The following is a 15132-nucleotide window of genomic DNA, read 5'->3' as shown; positions in this document are numbered from 1 at the left end:
TCACAAAAAATTATCTTCGATTTGTCTTCCCCTATTTATTATTTGATTTACTGAAAGTATAATCTTGTAATGGAGGGGGTAATTACTTTATTTGACGTGTTTCAGTGGCGTAGCGTCATAGGGACACGGGGGAACGTGACCTCAATCTATCTGAAATTAGTTTTAAAAAATCTCATAGGAAAATTGCCGAAAAACGGCTTGTGCCCCCCAATCAGATCCGGTGCCAACCCCAATCATGGTCGGGGCCCCCCCCCCCCATGTGATGACCCACGCTACGCCACTGAGTCGTGTTTAGATACCTGATGTTTATATTGCCTTCATTAGCCTTGACATATAAAACATATCTCGACCATTCATTAAGTATGTGTGTCTTATTTGATTTAGTTTACTATTTCATTATTTCATTGATATTGCTTGAGCTATTAGAATTTGTCAAATGCAAAACGAAACATCAAAGTTTGCTCAAAGGTACATTAAACACAAAGGTACACATTTAGTTTTTTTGTGAACAATGGCTGTTTGAGAAAAATAAAAATGTTTTTAAATACATCATTGAAAGTGTTGTTGCATTTGGAAACGTAGTTACATTGACAGAAAAAATGTCAAGAAAATTGAGATATTTTCACATACCGTGTATCGGCAAAATAAGTGTAGTATTTCAAGACATTATATGCTAATTGTGTTTCCTCTTGTGGATAATCGTAACCGCCTTCGAAGCGGATCAAAAGGAAACCAAAAGAAAAAATTAGCTCCTCAGTGCGTATCACACCCATCCATACAGTATCAAATTAGTACAGATGTGACTTATTTATTGAAACGAAGTGGTAGATTGGCCCTCCTTTGGAAACAGTAGAGTGTTGCAAAGTTACATGTTAAAGCAATGGTTAATTACTGGTTCATCATCGTGTACACTTATGTTGGCTTGAATCCATTAACAAGTTCGTTATATTCATCGAAAGCATTCCTCCAATCGGTCATATCCGTGTACTTCCATGTGTAGAATTCTTCACGCCATGTACGTTCGGTCTCTACCAAATCAGCTGAAACGGGTAATATAATAAACTATTATAAATATTTTACCTTAATAGTTACAAAATTCACTGAAACGGCTTACACCTTATGCAAATAGCAGTCTCGGATCTATTTACTACAAGCTAATTCCTGCAAACAAGGATTAGGCCAAAATCAGTCGGAACTCGAAAATATTGATTTTGAGATATTTTGTTTTGGAAACTCTTTAATTGCTCATATCTTTGGAACTGGTTGTTCAATTTCAATGGGATTTTCTGCAAAATCCAGCTTTGTAAATACTTTTTACTATCCTATAAGAAACTGAAATTTTCGTGTTCCAACAACATTACCCAACAATTGTTTTTTGAACTAAATAATGTAAAATCTATATCCTCTGCGTAATAAACATTTATCTCCGGAAATCACAGTTTTCATAAAATAAACTTCTTTTGACATATTTCCATCCCTCTGGTAAACAGTCTAATGAAAATTACCAGCATTCCCTATGGCAAAAATCCGCTTTCTGCCACGCAATGCGCGAATGTTCTTTGTGCAAATTGTTATTTCTGTTATTTCACCCATTTCCGAGTAACTGCTGGACTATACAAATCAGGGAATAAATTTCGAGGTACCTGAGAAAGTCCGAAGTTTAGGAAGATAGTTATTCCAGAAGTGACAGACATCGACTTGCAAAGCTCTACCAGATGTCAGGTTTACGGCTAGTTCTTTATACTGCAACTCAGGAATGGTGAATGCAGGCCAGCTGCGGTGGTCAGAATACGGCGGAGGTGTTGAGGATTCCTGATTGGGATTCCTAAATTAAATATAACATAATGATTTAAGAACTTGACTGGTAATTGACCAAAGAAACAAACAACTGAGAACAAAAAAATGTGACGCTTAATTTGATACAGTAGCAACAGCCACATGAAAATAAACAAATGTAAACTTACAGCTTGCCCCACCAAAAGAAAAAGCGTTATCGCATTTGAAAACGCGGTTACATTGACAGAAATAATGTTGAGATTTTGAAGACATTTTCACATACCCTGTCTTAGCGAAATTAGTCCAGTATTTTAAGACATTATATGCCAGTTGTTTTTCCTCTTGTGGATAAGTGTAACCTTCGAAATAAAATGGTGGATCAAATGGAAACCCAAACACAAATTGTAGCTCCTCAGTGTGCGTCGCACCCATCCACTTTGGCCATGTGTCCTCAAACCAGAAAAGGTTGGACTTGCTCGGATGATGCGTAAAGAAGTATTGATAGACATCAAAAGCTGCAGCAGACGCATGCGCTCTAAGCTCCAGAGAACTTGGGCATCTAAATTTGTCATCACTTAGAATGTTGTTATAAGCGTTGTAATAATCTGCATGTGCGTCATCTGCATTTGACCAGTCAACATATTGCGTTTTAAAACTGTCTATTATCAGATCATTCTTGTAACCTGAGACACGTGTTCGCAACGCATTGTCAAATTCCTCAGCAGAGATGAAAGGTGACTCGGTGCTGTTGTAGCTAAGGCCATCAGTGTAAACAAAAACATAGAGGGCGCCCTCGTCCTTATTAGCTCCGTGAATTATCGGACATTTCTTGAAATCACTATTCATAAGCATTGTATAGGGATGTTCTGTTAAAAATACACCGTCTACGTAAACTCTGCCATCAAACCCAAGCTGCAGAAAAATATAAACACATCAAAAAAGAAAATAGTTTGAGTTATCATAACTTTATTATAATTTTGTTAAATGCAGTATGATACCATACGAATTGAAATGATCGACAAAGTAAGGATTGAATGAAATTGGGTCCGATTCGAAAAGTCGTCATTTACTATGTAAAATGAATAGGTATCAGCCATGCGTAATGCGCTCCAAATGGGAAAGACCGCCATCAAGATGGGGTTGTTATTGATCAATGACACGCTCTGAACGCTGCTCAATTCAGGTGAGTGGAACATGTTAGGTAATACAATCTCACATCGCGTAATCTGTTTGTATTTGCGACTTTTCAAATTAAACCAAATTACTCGTACGCTCATTAGTTTCTCGATCATTTCAATTCGTTTTTACAAAAGTGTAGTACCATACTGCGGCTAAATATTATTTCACACATTCCTATAACTCGTATTGCTTTCAATTATTTGTGCTAAAAGTTACGAACCCTCAAACTACTGCAGACTTTCTTCTTTTATGTGTTTAGAACAAAAACAGTTTTTACTAACACTAAGCTAATAAAAAGTATTGATAAATTATTTTGTCAAAATTTCAGAGTACACAGACAAAGTGAACTCGCGTATGCAATGATATTACCTCGTGCATGAATAGGATCGAGACACGGGTCGTCGAATCGTAAGTCCTCTGAAAACATTGAAAACGAGGTTCTATTTGTGAGGCCTTGGAATAACACCGACAAACATAATATAAACTGGCCTCAAAAAGAAACTTATAATTTTTCATAAGGTCATATCTTAAAATCCTCTCCATAAAAATGAACAAAAATTGTACACAGGATTACTTCAATACTCTACTCTAAACACTGGTCAGTAACCAAACAGTTGTCCAACTGACACAACAGCTAAATGCACTGACATGCAACACCTTCCTGGACCACATTCACAGCGAAACAGATTTAGAACATTTAGAAGTTCAACATTAGTCGACGTCAGTTTCAAGATCTTTGGAAATATACGTAATGCAATGGGTGGATGTCAAAAAAGTGACATATCCGGGTGGCACACTTCCATTGCACTGGCTGTTATGGTTATTATTAATGTGGCGGCCATTAGAATCAAAATAATGTAAATGAATACTTACCGATGCAGCTTTCTGTTGAATGTCAATTGCATCGGCCTCTCGTAAACATTGTAAAAGTTCAACACTGTCAATAACAGAACAGCCCAACTCAGCACCAAGATGAAATGCAACCTCGCGTTGTGGGTCAAGATCTTCATGAAAAGCCCATGGAGAGAAAATACTTCCACTCTTAAAAAATATTACACAATGAACGTGTTATAGTTTTAAGTTTACCATTCATAACCTCATGATGTGATTAATCCAATCACAGGTAATAACTTTTAAATACCCGGACGCAAATGCAAATTGTTGAAAAAGTATAAATTACCGCGTTTCTAATAGTACGCTTTACAATTACCGTGTTGCGAGACGTATACTATGATGTATTCGAACAAAAAATACGCTGGCGCTGGCCGATTTATTTGGACATCGCATGATTTGGCGGTAGTGTGATTGGTTGCTAGCGGTATTTCTCTAATCAGCTTATTTTAAAGGGAAAACGAAAGATACAGTTAAAATGTGTTTTCAAATTGAAAAGAAGAAAATGGGACGTAAATTTATTTAAAAATGTAAAAAGTGACGTTTGTGAATGAGGTTAATGAGTTTGCATCAGTAATTTTAGGGGTATTGCCTCAGTTCCAAAGCACAATGTTTAGATACATGTATTTCACAATACCCTCAAAACAACAGATGCGCAGTCATTAACCCTAACAAGCCTGAGTACTACAAAACACTACAAACAACGTTCGTGCATCCCGCGGGATGTGATGACGCAATCACCCTATTAAGTGATATATGGGCACGAATTCTCTGGCCCGGGGCAGAATAAGACCCGTGGCTAGGTGTCGCCGACCTACTGCTTGGCATGCGAGGGGTCTCGGGTTCGAGTCCCACCCAGAGTCAACAACTTCTTTGTTCGTTTTCTCTATTTATTTCTCCCTTCTTTCCCTTCCAGTCGCCAAAAAGCCCTTCGGGGTTAGGTTTAACCTCCGCAATTCATCAATAACCTCCATTTCATCGGTTCTTGTCTATTTTGTGTGTTATGTATTCTGTATAAAGCAAAAAGTACTAGTTTCCTGTTCATTTATGCAGTGTCCACACCAAGTATCGTGTGTGTAAACCCTACCAAATTGAGAGTCCGGAAAAACATCCGTTTATGAATTTCAAAAAGTATTCATATCCACGATTTTCTTCTTTTGAACACAGTGTTGTTGCTTGGACGAATAAACTTGTAATACTAATACAATGGTCAAAAGCAAATTGATAAGATCTATGTGCTCTTCAAATTACGATGCAGAAAATCATGCTTCGTAAGATACAACTAAATTAATTAAATTGAAATCAATTTATTTGGCAAATAAATTACACGATTATGACCTCTTACCTCTAATATAGCTCTGTCAAATAAATTCCTACTTAATTTAGAAAACAAATGAGCAGATACGCTGGAAGCTCCGGCGCTTTCTCCAAAAATGGTAATGCTATTTTCGTCACCACCAAAAGCTTAAAAATACAATACAATACAAATATGTTTTTAATTGAAATGAATAGGCAAGTTTACTGAATAAAAAAAATGAGGGACTTAGGTACTTCTGCAACTCGGATCAGTGATGATGACAAATAAGACACATTAAAAAGCATTTTTTATTTTATTGTTTTGGTTCTAAAAGGTTTGCATAATATTTTCTGACCCCTAGCAACATCAAATTGCTATTAACAAAATTTCGCGTTTACCTCGTAAATTTCAGCTTACCTAGTTTTAACATAGATTATAAGTGTTTGACTTTGTGTTGTAGACAATGGCTTACCTCGAACATTAGTTTTTATCCATCTCAAAGCTTCTACTTGGTCTAACATCCCATAATTGCCTGAAAAATGTTCATCACCTGTAACAATAAGCATAACAAACATAACTGGTAGGTAGGAGTTGTCATTTCTGTTAACGGATTTTAGACAAATAGCCTCTGGACGGTCAAGGGCGCGATGTGGAGGATACTTTTTGACGGACAAACTATAACTTAATTTGCCGTCTTGCATATTGTAAGGTGATTATGGTTCATTGTTCCTCCCACGTCAAATTATCATATCTTTTTTAAAGGCAGTATGGCTCATTGGTCCTCCCACGTCGAATTATCCATTTTGTAACCACAAACGAGTTATACCTAATGTGACGAATATTGCATTCGATTTCAAACTTTTTTTAAAAGTTTTAATTTTAATTGTTTATGAAATTTTGTTACATCAATATGAATGAAGGGCCATACGAACCGGTTGTAAGAAATCCAAATGGACCAATACGATAAGCAATCGTTACCATGATGACGTCACCCACAGCTGCTAATGGAATGCCATTGAAATAATAAGAAAATCCAGTATCAAAACCTCCGCCGTGTATGAACACCATTACAGGTGCTCCTATTGGCTGTAATCAAAATAAAGAGAGTACCAAATCTAAAAACAACAATCGGTTATATTAAAACGTTAAGATTCAATACCATTATAGTACTTTTCATTGAAAGTGTACGTTGAGGTGAGATGCGTATGACATTCACATAATAGTATGGCGCCGTGTGTTTGGGTTTTTGGCATCCTTACACCTCAAATAATAAAGCTAGAATGTGTCATTTTCTATCACCCTATGCATGCTTCCCACGAAAGATCGAAGGTCATAATGGCGCCAAAATTCAAGAATGCTTCTATCATGATTTAATGTATCTCAAATATTCCCTCATAATGTCAAAAAGTTTTAACAGAGATCATATTTAAAAAATGGTCCAGTTTCGTCGAAACTGCATGATGGTCTCAAATGACTCCAAAACACCCCCAAACACTCTAAGAAATAAAGATTCTGAAAATGGCACCAAAAATGTGATACAGAACTGTTTTCGGATCTTTAAAGAACCTTTAAGGGTTCTCCAAAAATTAAAGAACCTTTTTTAAAGGTTCAAGGGAGGGTTCTCCTGAGAGGACAAAAGAGTGAACAAAACAAGAAACAAAACACCCATATCCCCCTTCAGTGTTAATGCAGCCAATGTACAGATATAACCTTTGACCCATAATTTCTTTTAATTCTGAGGTGACACATTCCCCAAATTATTTTCACATTTCGTTAGCCGAGAGGAGCAGTTTGAGACAAGTTACGATTGAATGTATTTCAAAAATTTTATTTTACACACAGCTTACCATAGGATTGCTAACATAAACATTCAGATGAAGACAATCTTCACTCTGAGAAAATCCCTCGGCTTCTGAATTATATTGAGGGCATATATCCCTTATGTAAGTTGCGTTATATAAACCATTCCATTTGCCCTTTGGAATCGGCGGCATCAGTCTATTTAGTCCAGTTGGTGGTTCAGCATAGGGTACACCTTCGAATATGTCGACATCTTTACTCATACCAACAAAGTCGTCTTGAAAATGCACGGTTTTCCCTAATATATCCCCCTGCTCTACAGTCACAATAGGCTGTGATACAGTCTGGGAGATAATGCACAGATATATGAATAGTTGACTTTTAAAGAACGCCATTTTGGTTACTAAGCAAATTGATGCTTGAGATACTTATCAAACAGTCATTTTATATAGACCGCCTTTGGACCCATCGACAACGACCACCAATATTTACATAAACGATAAGTAATTATGATCATGTGCTCTGATTTTATCCGAACATTATTTTTTGCTGTTTGGCTCATATATGCTTTGTCAATGTCAATGTGAAACCAAAAACACTTTTTGCAACAAATATGCTTGTGGAGTGCGTTTTCGTGGAAAACGATATTCAATGCGGAATATAGCTTGCCCTTGATATAACATCATACAAAAGGATATATCCTACTGAAAACGTTTCCCACGAATACCCACTCGACTATAATTCAACAGAGACAAAGCTATTGACAATAACTTCTGCCGAGAACTACGACAATTGGACACCACGTGACCGAAAACTGAAATCAAAACTAAAACCAGGATAATTGTCAATTTGTACATCCGACTTCCGAGTCATTGTGATTATTATAGCTGTTGATTTCTTGGTTTTTAACGGTTAAAGCCATATTGTAACATTTGCAGAGGAGGACGTCCTCAATTTTCTTTCTAATCTGGTTTTTACACGATTGTAATGTACTTTAGTAAACAAAATAAACTTTAGGTGCTGTAGTTTTGTTAAAATCCGAGATTTATAATAAATAAATGTCTTAATAAAGCGGTTTATTATTACAATGGAAATATTAGTCGAACACATATGCGATGTTCACAACACAGTACGTACACGGCGTGCGGGATACAAATACAAACACACATCATAGGTTCGTAGCGTATTACGACCGCTGGATTGGCATTGGCGCTTGTAGTAAATTCAAATTTTCTTCGCTTTACCTCACTTGTTCGGCTTAAAATTAAAAGAGGGCATAATTATCTGAAACTAAAAGCCAACATAAAATACGAATCTATTTTTATAGAAATGTTACATTATGGCTTTAAACGCTGTAAATTTATAGAGAGGTGGCAATTTACAGCTTTTAATAGCTACAATAGCAAATGTTTTTGAGATTTTATTTGGTCAATGGCCAGATTTAATTGATATTGTGGATAAAATAATTGACTGGATGGGCATTTTCCATCCAGTTTGCCTGTTATTTACCTCTTTGAGGCAGATTAAATTTGACGATTGACACTTGAGGCAAAAATTACGTATCATTAGCTTTACATTGCTTGTAACACGAATATTTAGAAAAATTTGTGAAAAAGATGATTATTTCTTCCAAAAATGAAATATGCACGCTGTTCGTAGCCTAGTTAAAGAAAGGAAGGAAGGAAGGAGGGAAAACAGGAAGGAAGGAAAACAGGAAGAAAGGAAGGGAATAGGCACTTCTAAATAATTTCCAATTTCACAATGCCATTTACATGTACATGTACCTATACTCAGTAGCGATATACCATTGTTGCCACAGCACTATAATACTTGTCTGGTTTTTAAAATTTATTATCATGATTATTGGTTTCGTTCGAAGAGTCCATTAAACCTTCTTAGCAAGAATGATTGCCTGTCGGAAAGTATAGGACAGTGCAATAATTCATTGCTTGAAATGAGCTTTCTCGCTTTATTTGTCAACGGCTTCAAGCAGAAGACAAAATAAGCTATAACTACTAGATTAGTCATTACTTAATTTAACAGATGATTAAAATGACACACTATGGTCAAAGAGTACCTAATCTGCCATGTTGATATGTTGCTTATGAAGGAAAAACACTGTGTTGCGTCCGGTAAACTTGAATTGCTTGTTTGGCGCGTTGTAATGCTCAAGCTTATAGACGGAAATTAACCTTTTCGGTAAATTCCATAAGCCTTTGCGAGTACACCTGAGAACTCGTCATTTGACATCACGCCGACTTGCAATGCGTAGTAGCAATGTTCGATAAACGATATGCGCATCGGCGCAGATCGACGCGACGTCAAATGACGAGTTCTCAGGTATACTTATGGGATTTACCGAAAAGGTAAATTGCCATTACATTCAGGGCTCTTGCAGATAAATGCTACAGGTACACTATTTTGCCCTCCATATAAAATATTCCTCATAGCGATATACAAACCAAGATGACGGAATTACCATGGCGTTTTCGCACGGTGCGAGTCGGTACTCTTTGGGTCTGATACATTGATATGATTAAAATTAAAATTAATTGTAGAAAACGCTTATACGAGCGCAAATTGTCTTTACTACTATCTCATATCAATTCATAATTTTTGTATCAATCTGTTTGTTCACTTTGAGTACTCTGTATTTGCCGCAAACTCAAGTGCTTTATAAAGGTAAAAAAAGGAAAAAACAGAAAAAAGAGGAAGAGGAAATGTAACAACAGCAGATGTAATCCCCCCGATTCTATTTATTTCTATGGCAACACTTAAAAATCAAAGCAAAATAAAACCCAAGCTGGTCACTTACTTCAGTTTTATATCCCTTGACAATGATAGCTTTCACTGACAACAAGTAAAAACATTTTAAATGCTTTTGAAAAGAGTGGCGGCTGATATTACAAATTGATCAATCTTAATGTGTAAACCGTATGACCAAACAGAAACTAGACTTGATCAAGTCACTGGACTAGAAAAGATGCCTCATTGCGCTGAACAGAAATACAAAAAGCATATAAATATCTACACATTAAAAATACAATATAATAAAGATTTCCCCAAATCACAAGCATGTACTATTTCTTACATCAGAAATTAAAATGTTACCCATGAAATGTTATCAGCAATTAAAATAAATGCTATCTGGAATTACAACAATATCGCCAGCCTGCTACGCTAAATGCCTAAGTCATTTTTTGTAATTTTAAGAACAAAGAACAAAATGTGCTTCAAACATGCATCAGTTACGTAATCACCCTAATTATTTCGGATAATTCCCTTTCATTTGTATTATTATCATTTGTTCTTGTGCAAAGATTGGTGAATAAATATGTTGAAATGCATGTTTGTGAGTGGAACAAAATTTTGGATCGTCGTACATCACCAACACCGCGTATTGACTTAGTTTCAATTGATTATAGCCGCGCTTTTGATTCCATCTCTCATGCAGTTCTTTTGGCAAAGCTGCATCGCACTTACGGTTTTAGGGGTCCACTTCTAAATTGGATCTCTTCTTTCATTACCAACCGCAAGCAGAGGGTTGTTTTCCGTGGTCAGATGTCCAATTTTATTTCTGTCCTTTCAGGTGTGCCCCAGGGATCAGTGTTGGGGCCACTGCTTTTTAATATTTATGTCAATGACCTCCATCTTCACCTCTGCTCCAAAATTTTCAATACGCTGATGATACCTTTTTATTTCGCACAATTACCAATCATTCTGATATTGAAATTCTTCAGAATGATATTACTGCACTTCACTTGTGGTCAGAGAATAATGCTCTCCAACTTAATCCCCAAAAGTGTCAAGTTATGTGTATTACTCGTCGTAAAAATAAGCCATCTCCAATTTATCTTGTGTCAAATACTAAGCTTTCTCAAGCTAACAGTCTTCGTCTTCTTGGGGTTCAAATTTCTTCTGACCTCACATGGAATGTACATGTATCTTATGTTACTAAAAAGTGCAATAGATTATTAGGTTTTCTTAGAACTGTGGTTGGAAATCAAAATCAAAATATCCTCCTAACGCTGTATCGTTCTCTTGTTTTACCTATTATTGATTTTTGTTCCCCAGTTTGGTTTGTTTATCGCAAAAATCATATTAGCACCCTGGAAACTATTCAACGTCGTGCCACCCGGTTCATATTGGGTCAAAGGAGGGGGGAATCAATCATATGGGGAACGTCTCAAACAACTTAACATCATGGATCTTAACAACAGAAGGAAATATTTGTCTATTTGTTTTGCCTGTACTTGTATTTTAAATTGTAACACTTTTCATTTTAGCAATTGGTCTGTAAACACACGTCATTCAGAAAACTTGGTTTTTAATCATAATATCACACCCAAAACTGACAGTTTCAAATTTACCATTGCTGTAAATTTCCCTCGCCTGTGGGCTGGTTTGCCAAATTCTGTTAAGGATCATTTCATTTTGTATATGGGCACAAAGGCTTTTAAAAAACATTTGAAATATTATTTTGTGAATACCAGTATTGAAGAGCAGGTCTCGTAATTTATGATGTTTCGGTTTTCTGCTCAGTGACCTACCTCATGGCTTGTGTTGGGTGGGTGGGTTTGAACCATATTTTGTACTTTGTTCTCAAAATTACAAAAAATGACTTAGGCAATTAGCGTAGCAGGCTGACGATATGAAGAACACCTAATACTGGTATTCCTTTTTTGTAATGTGATAGGACTCTACTACAAGTCTTGGACCAAGACTAGAACTAATATGGACATAACGCTGTCGAGAGTTTTCAGTGTATTGTAATTTATAGTGTTACAACCGGAGGTATATTCATCCACGCAAAACATTAGAAATGTAAACTATTCAACTAACGTTGGCGAATATTTTGATGAAAATGCACACAATTATGGCGTGTTACATATATTAAACGCGTTGATTTGTCTATTTAACATGCAGGACGCACTTTTGGATCCGGGAATCGGTAGGAATGACACCGATGTAGACCCGCCATTACGAGATGACATTGCGACTGTTTTAACTTTCCAGGAGCGGATTATAGTGTCGACCCTGACAGTGCTTATTACAACTTCAGGAATCATTGGTAATGGAATTGTAATAATGTGTATTTTGCTTTCAAGCAGACTCCGGACGGTTTGCAACGCATTTGTGTTAAACCTTTGCATAGCGGACTTAATCACTTGCCTTACAGGACCAATTATGGTTGTCGCTTTCTTATCTACTGATGGTTGGAAGCTACCTCCTGTTTTATGCGCAAGTGTTGGATTCTCCACTGTAACATGCATCGGTTGCAGTGTCTATACTTTAACAACCATCGCTCTCAATCGCCTTGCCATTATCAGGTCATCACGAGGTTTGTACTCAAGTATCTATAGCCCGATAAAACTTGCCTTCATCATCAGTCTCACATGGTTTGTACCCCTGCTCATTGCATCTTTACCGCCTGTATTTGGTATCGGAAGATTCGGTTATGATAAGCGTTTCAGCTCTTGTACGTGGGATCCACTACATCCTCTTTCCCGAATATATAGTTTACTCCTAGGCGTCGTTTTCTATCCAGGACCCCTTCTGATCATCCTGGTGTGTTACAGTTTTATATTCTGCAAAATTCACAAACACAGCCGTACTGTTGTCACATCTGTCGAACAGGTGCAGTTGTCGGTTAGTAAATCCAGCAGATGTGGAGAGACATCGGTAAATAGTGAGGTCACTGAGCAAGTTTCCCAAGGGTTGTCGCAAAGACAAATTGAAGTGACCTGTAATATGTTCCTGGTTGTAATCGCCTTCATTGTTTGTTTCACTCCTTATGGAGTGTCTTTGATGGCAACTGAAAGCGACGAATTTATAGTATATGGTGCTATGATTCTTTTAAGTAATTCCTGCATTAATCCAATAATTTATTCTATCAAACACCCTGAGTTTAAGTTAGTAATGAGACATGTCATTAAATGCCGATTTAACGATATTCCATAACAATAACACCTAACTGTAAGGATAAAGATGATGGTTGTAAGTTGTTTTCAAGAAAACAATGAAGCCCGACATCATGGACATGTAGTTGCTATTAACGTTTGGGTTTTAACCGAAAAAGGAGTCTAGCGTCGTAAATAGTACATGTATAATACATTATTGACGTGGATTTGTGAATGAGTACATTTGTGACTCATCACATCGAATCACGGCAGTTGTTAGAAATCCACATTTAAAGAAAATAATAGTATCAAGTAAAGACAAAGTTGGTAATGGTGTCTCCAACGGACACATAAAGGATCAAAGGATGATAGAAGAAGATACCTAGAGTAAAAGCAGAAAGATTCGAGCCAGGTATACCAACTTGATGTGGTGAACAAGACAAAGATAGAATTAGATCAAAACTAATGCAGTATGTTGTAAACCATGGAGGTGTACACTGACACTGCGCTAGTAAAAATCCAAAACCACAGGGATGGTAGACAAAAGCTTACAAAATTGTTTCCTTTTGTCTACCACCCCTGTGGTTTTGGATTTCTACTAGTGCATTGTTAGTATACACCTCCATGGTTTACACATTGCATTAGTTTTATCTAATTATACCTTTCTATAACGAAAATAACAAAATACGGCTGTATTTGTCACAAAATATCAATATTCTGTCTCGGACATGTAACACTTACGTGTGAGCTGTCATTTTAAATTAAAAAAGCAGTTTCTTAACTTGGTTAGAAATCTAAATTTACCTTTCTCGAAGACAGCTGCTATGTTTTGATATGATGGGTGCTTTAATCTTTAAAAAATATCACCATTCTAATATATTGAAAATTATATACAATAAGCACATGATTATTGATGAGGTAGTTTCACATTAAGCATGCAATTTAATTTGAAGTCAATGCATCAATTTTATTTCCATTACAATCATGACAACAGAATGATCGTTGTGTACATTTTTAGATTTTGTAACTACGGTAACGAAATACAAAACATTTAATATCCTGTTATTTTTCTGAAAATCCACTATCTGAGACCAAAACGAGAGTAAATCAATCATAAATATTATCAAAATGAGCACATTGCAATTCATACTAATGGGTACAAGTACAGAAAAATTGGGTTAGTAAAATTGGCAAGTAAAGTGCATGTTAATAAGTGAGAGTATGTAAGTGGATGAACTATTGCGGGTGGAGTATGTAGGTGGATGGTTATTGGGATGTGTAGGGGTGTGGTGTACTATTTTCCAGGTATGTTGGTGCCCAGTGGTTTGAGTATGGTTATGGTTAGGTGTGTGATTGAACGATCATATTAGAGTTAGATTTTTACTACGCGTATGTGGTCATGTTTGGTGTGATTAGTGCATTTGACTCTATATAAGGACATGTTTGATGATGCACTATACGTATACAGATGCAAAAGACAGTATCTATAATAGACAATGATGTCTAAAAGAGGCAAACATAGAAAAGAAAAAGAGGAGTAAGGGATATTATTCATATCGCCCATCTCTTTGGTTAGTTATAGCAATATTGTAACACTTGCTTAGGGGGCGCCCACAATATTAGTCAAAATTCTAATTTGGACAAGATTATAATGTATAATTTGTTGAACCATTTTCTTTTGGCGCGTTTATACACCTGAAATAATTAAAAAAAACCAGTTGGTTCCATTTTATTCCCCCTATGGTTTTTACGAGGTCAAAGGTCATAATGGGACCTAAACTCATCAATGACCCCATCATTAATGTATCCCAAATTGTTCCTCTCATTGCTGATAATAAAAATGTTAATTGTCATACTGTTTATAAGAACTGCATAAGTTCAGGGTTTATAAAGTCGATTAGGTCAAATGCCAAACATTTCTAACACAGATGTCAAAGTTTAAGTGCATTAGAAATAAACCATTTTCTTATTGGGTTTCGCAAGAGGAGTAACATGAGACAAGTTTGACCCGTGAAAATTTGACCCGTATGCATGATTGGATATTTGACATATGACCTACCTGACATTATACTCCGGAACTACGCACCGCAGTGCAATATGAAAATATATTATACTAGCGAGAGAAACAATTTGAGATAATGTTACAAAATGTTTGCGTTTTGTGAACTCGTAGCAAGACAAAGATCTGTAAGTATTGCTATAATTGCCATGATTATCACAAACTTTAAATAAAATGTATTTGTAAATTGTAAAATGTATTTGTACTTAATTTATCCTCTTTATGTCATC

The 15132-nt window shown here is 36.2% G+C and overlaps 2 protein-coding genes across 2 annotated transcripts; one reads left to right on the top strand and one right to left on the bottom strand.

The window, feature by feature from the left end:
* Nucleotides 1–912: 912 nt before the first annotated feature.
* Nucleotides 913–7338, bottom strand: LOC140142429 (cholinesterase-like). The gene is made up of 8 exons (XM_072164399.1): nt 6991–7338; nt 6048–6229; nt 5616–5743; nt 5192–5310; nt 3829–3996; nt 2060–2688; nt 1644–1825; nt 913–1040 (listed from the first exon to the last, which is right to left on the bottom strand). The coding sequence occupies exons 1-8, from the start codon at nt 7336–7338 to the stop codon at nt 913–915; spliced, it is 1884 nt and encodes a 627-aa protein (XP_072020500.1).
* A 4474-nt stretch (nt 7339–11812) lies between these two features.
* Nucleotides 11813–13026, top strand: LOC140143085 (melanopsin-like). Its single transcript, XM_072165134.1, has one exon. The coding sequence runs from the start codon at nt 11864–11866 to the stop codon at nt 12902–12904; it is 1041 nt and encodes a 346-aa protein (XP_072021235.1). The 5' UTR covers nt 11813–11863; the 3' UTR covers nt 12905–13026.
* The last annotated feature ends 2106 nt before the right edge of the window (nt 13027–15132 follow it).

This window comes from Amphiura filiformis, chromosome 20 (genome assembly GCF_039555335.1).
Source record: "Amphiura filiformis chromosome 20, Afil_fr2py, whole genome shotgun sequence".
NCBI classification, from domain to species: domain Eukaryota; kingdom Metazoa; phylum Echinodermata; class Ophiuroidea; order Amphilepidida; family Amphiuridae; genus Amphiura; species Amphiura filiformis.
Note: the sequence above shows the minus strand (reverse complement) of the source record. Positions and strands in the feature narration are given on the sequence as shown.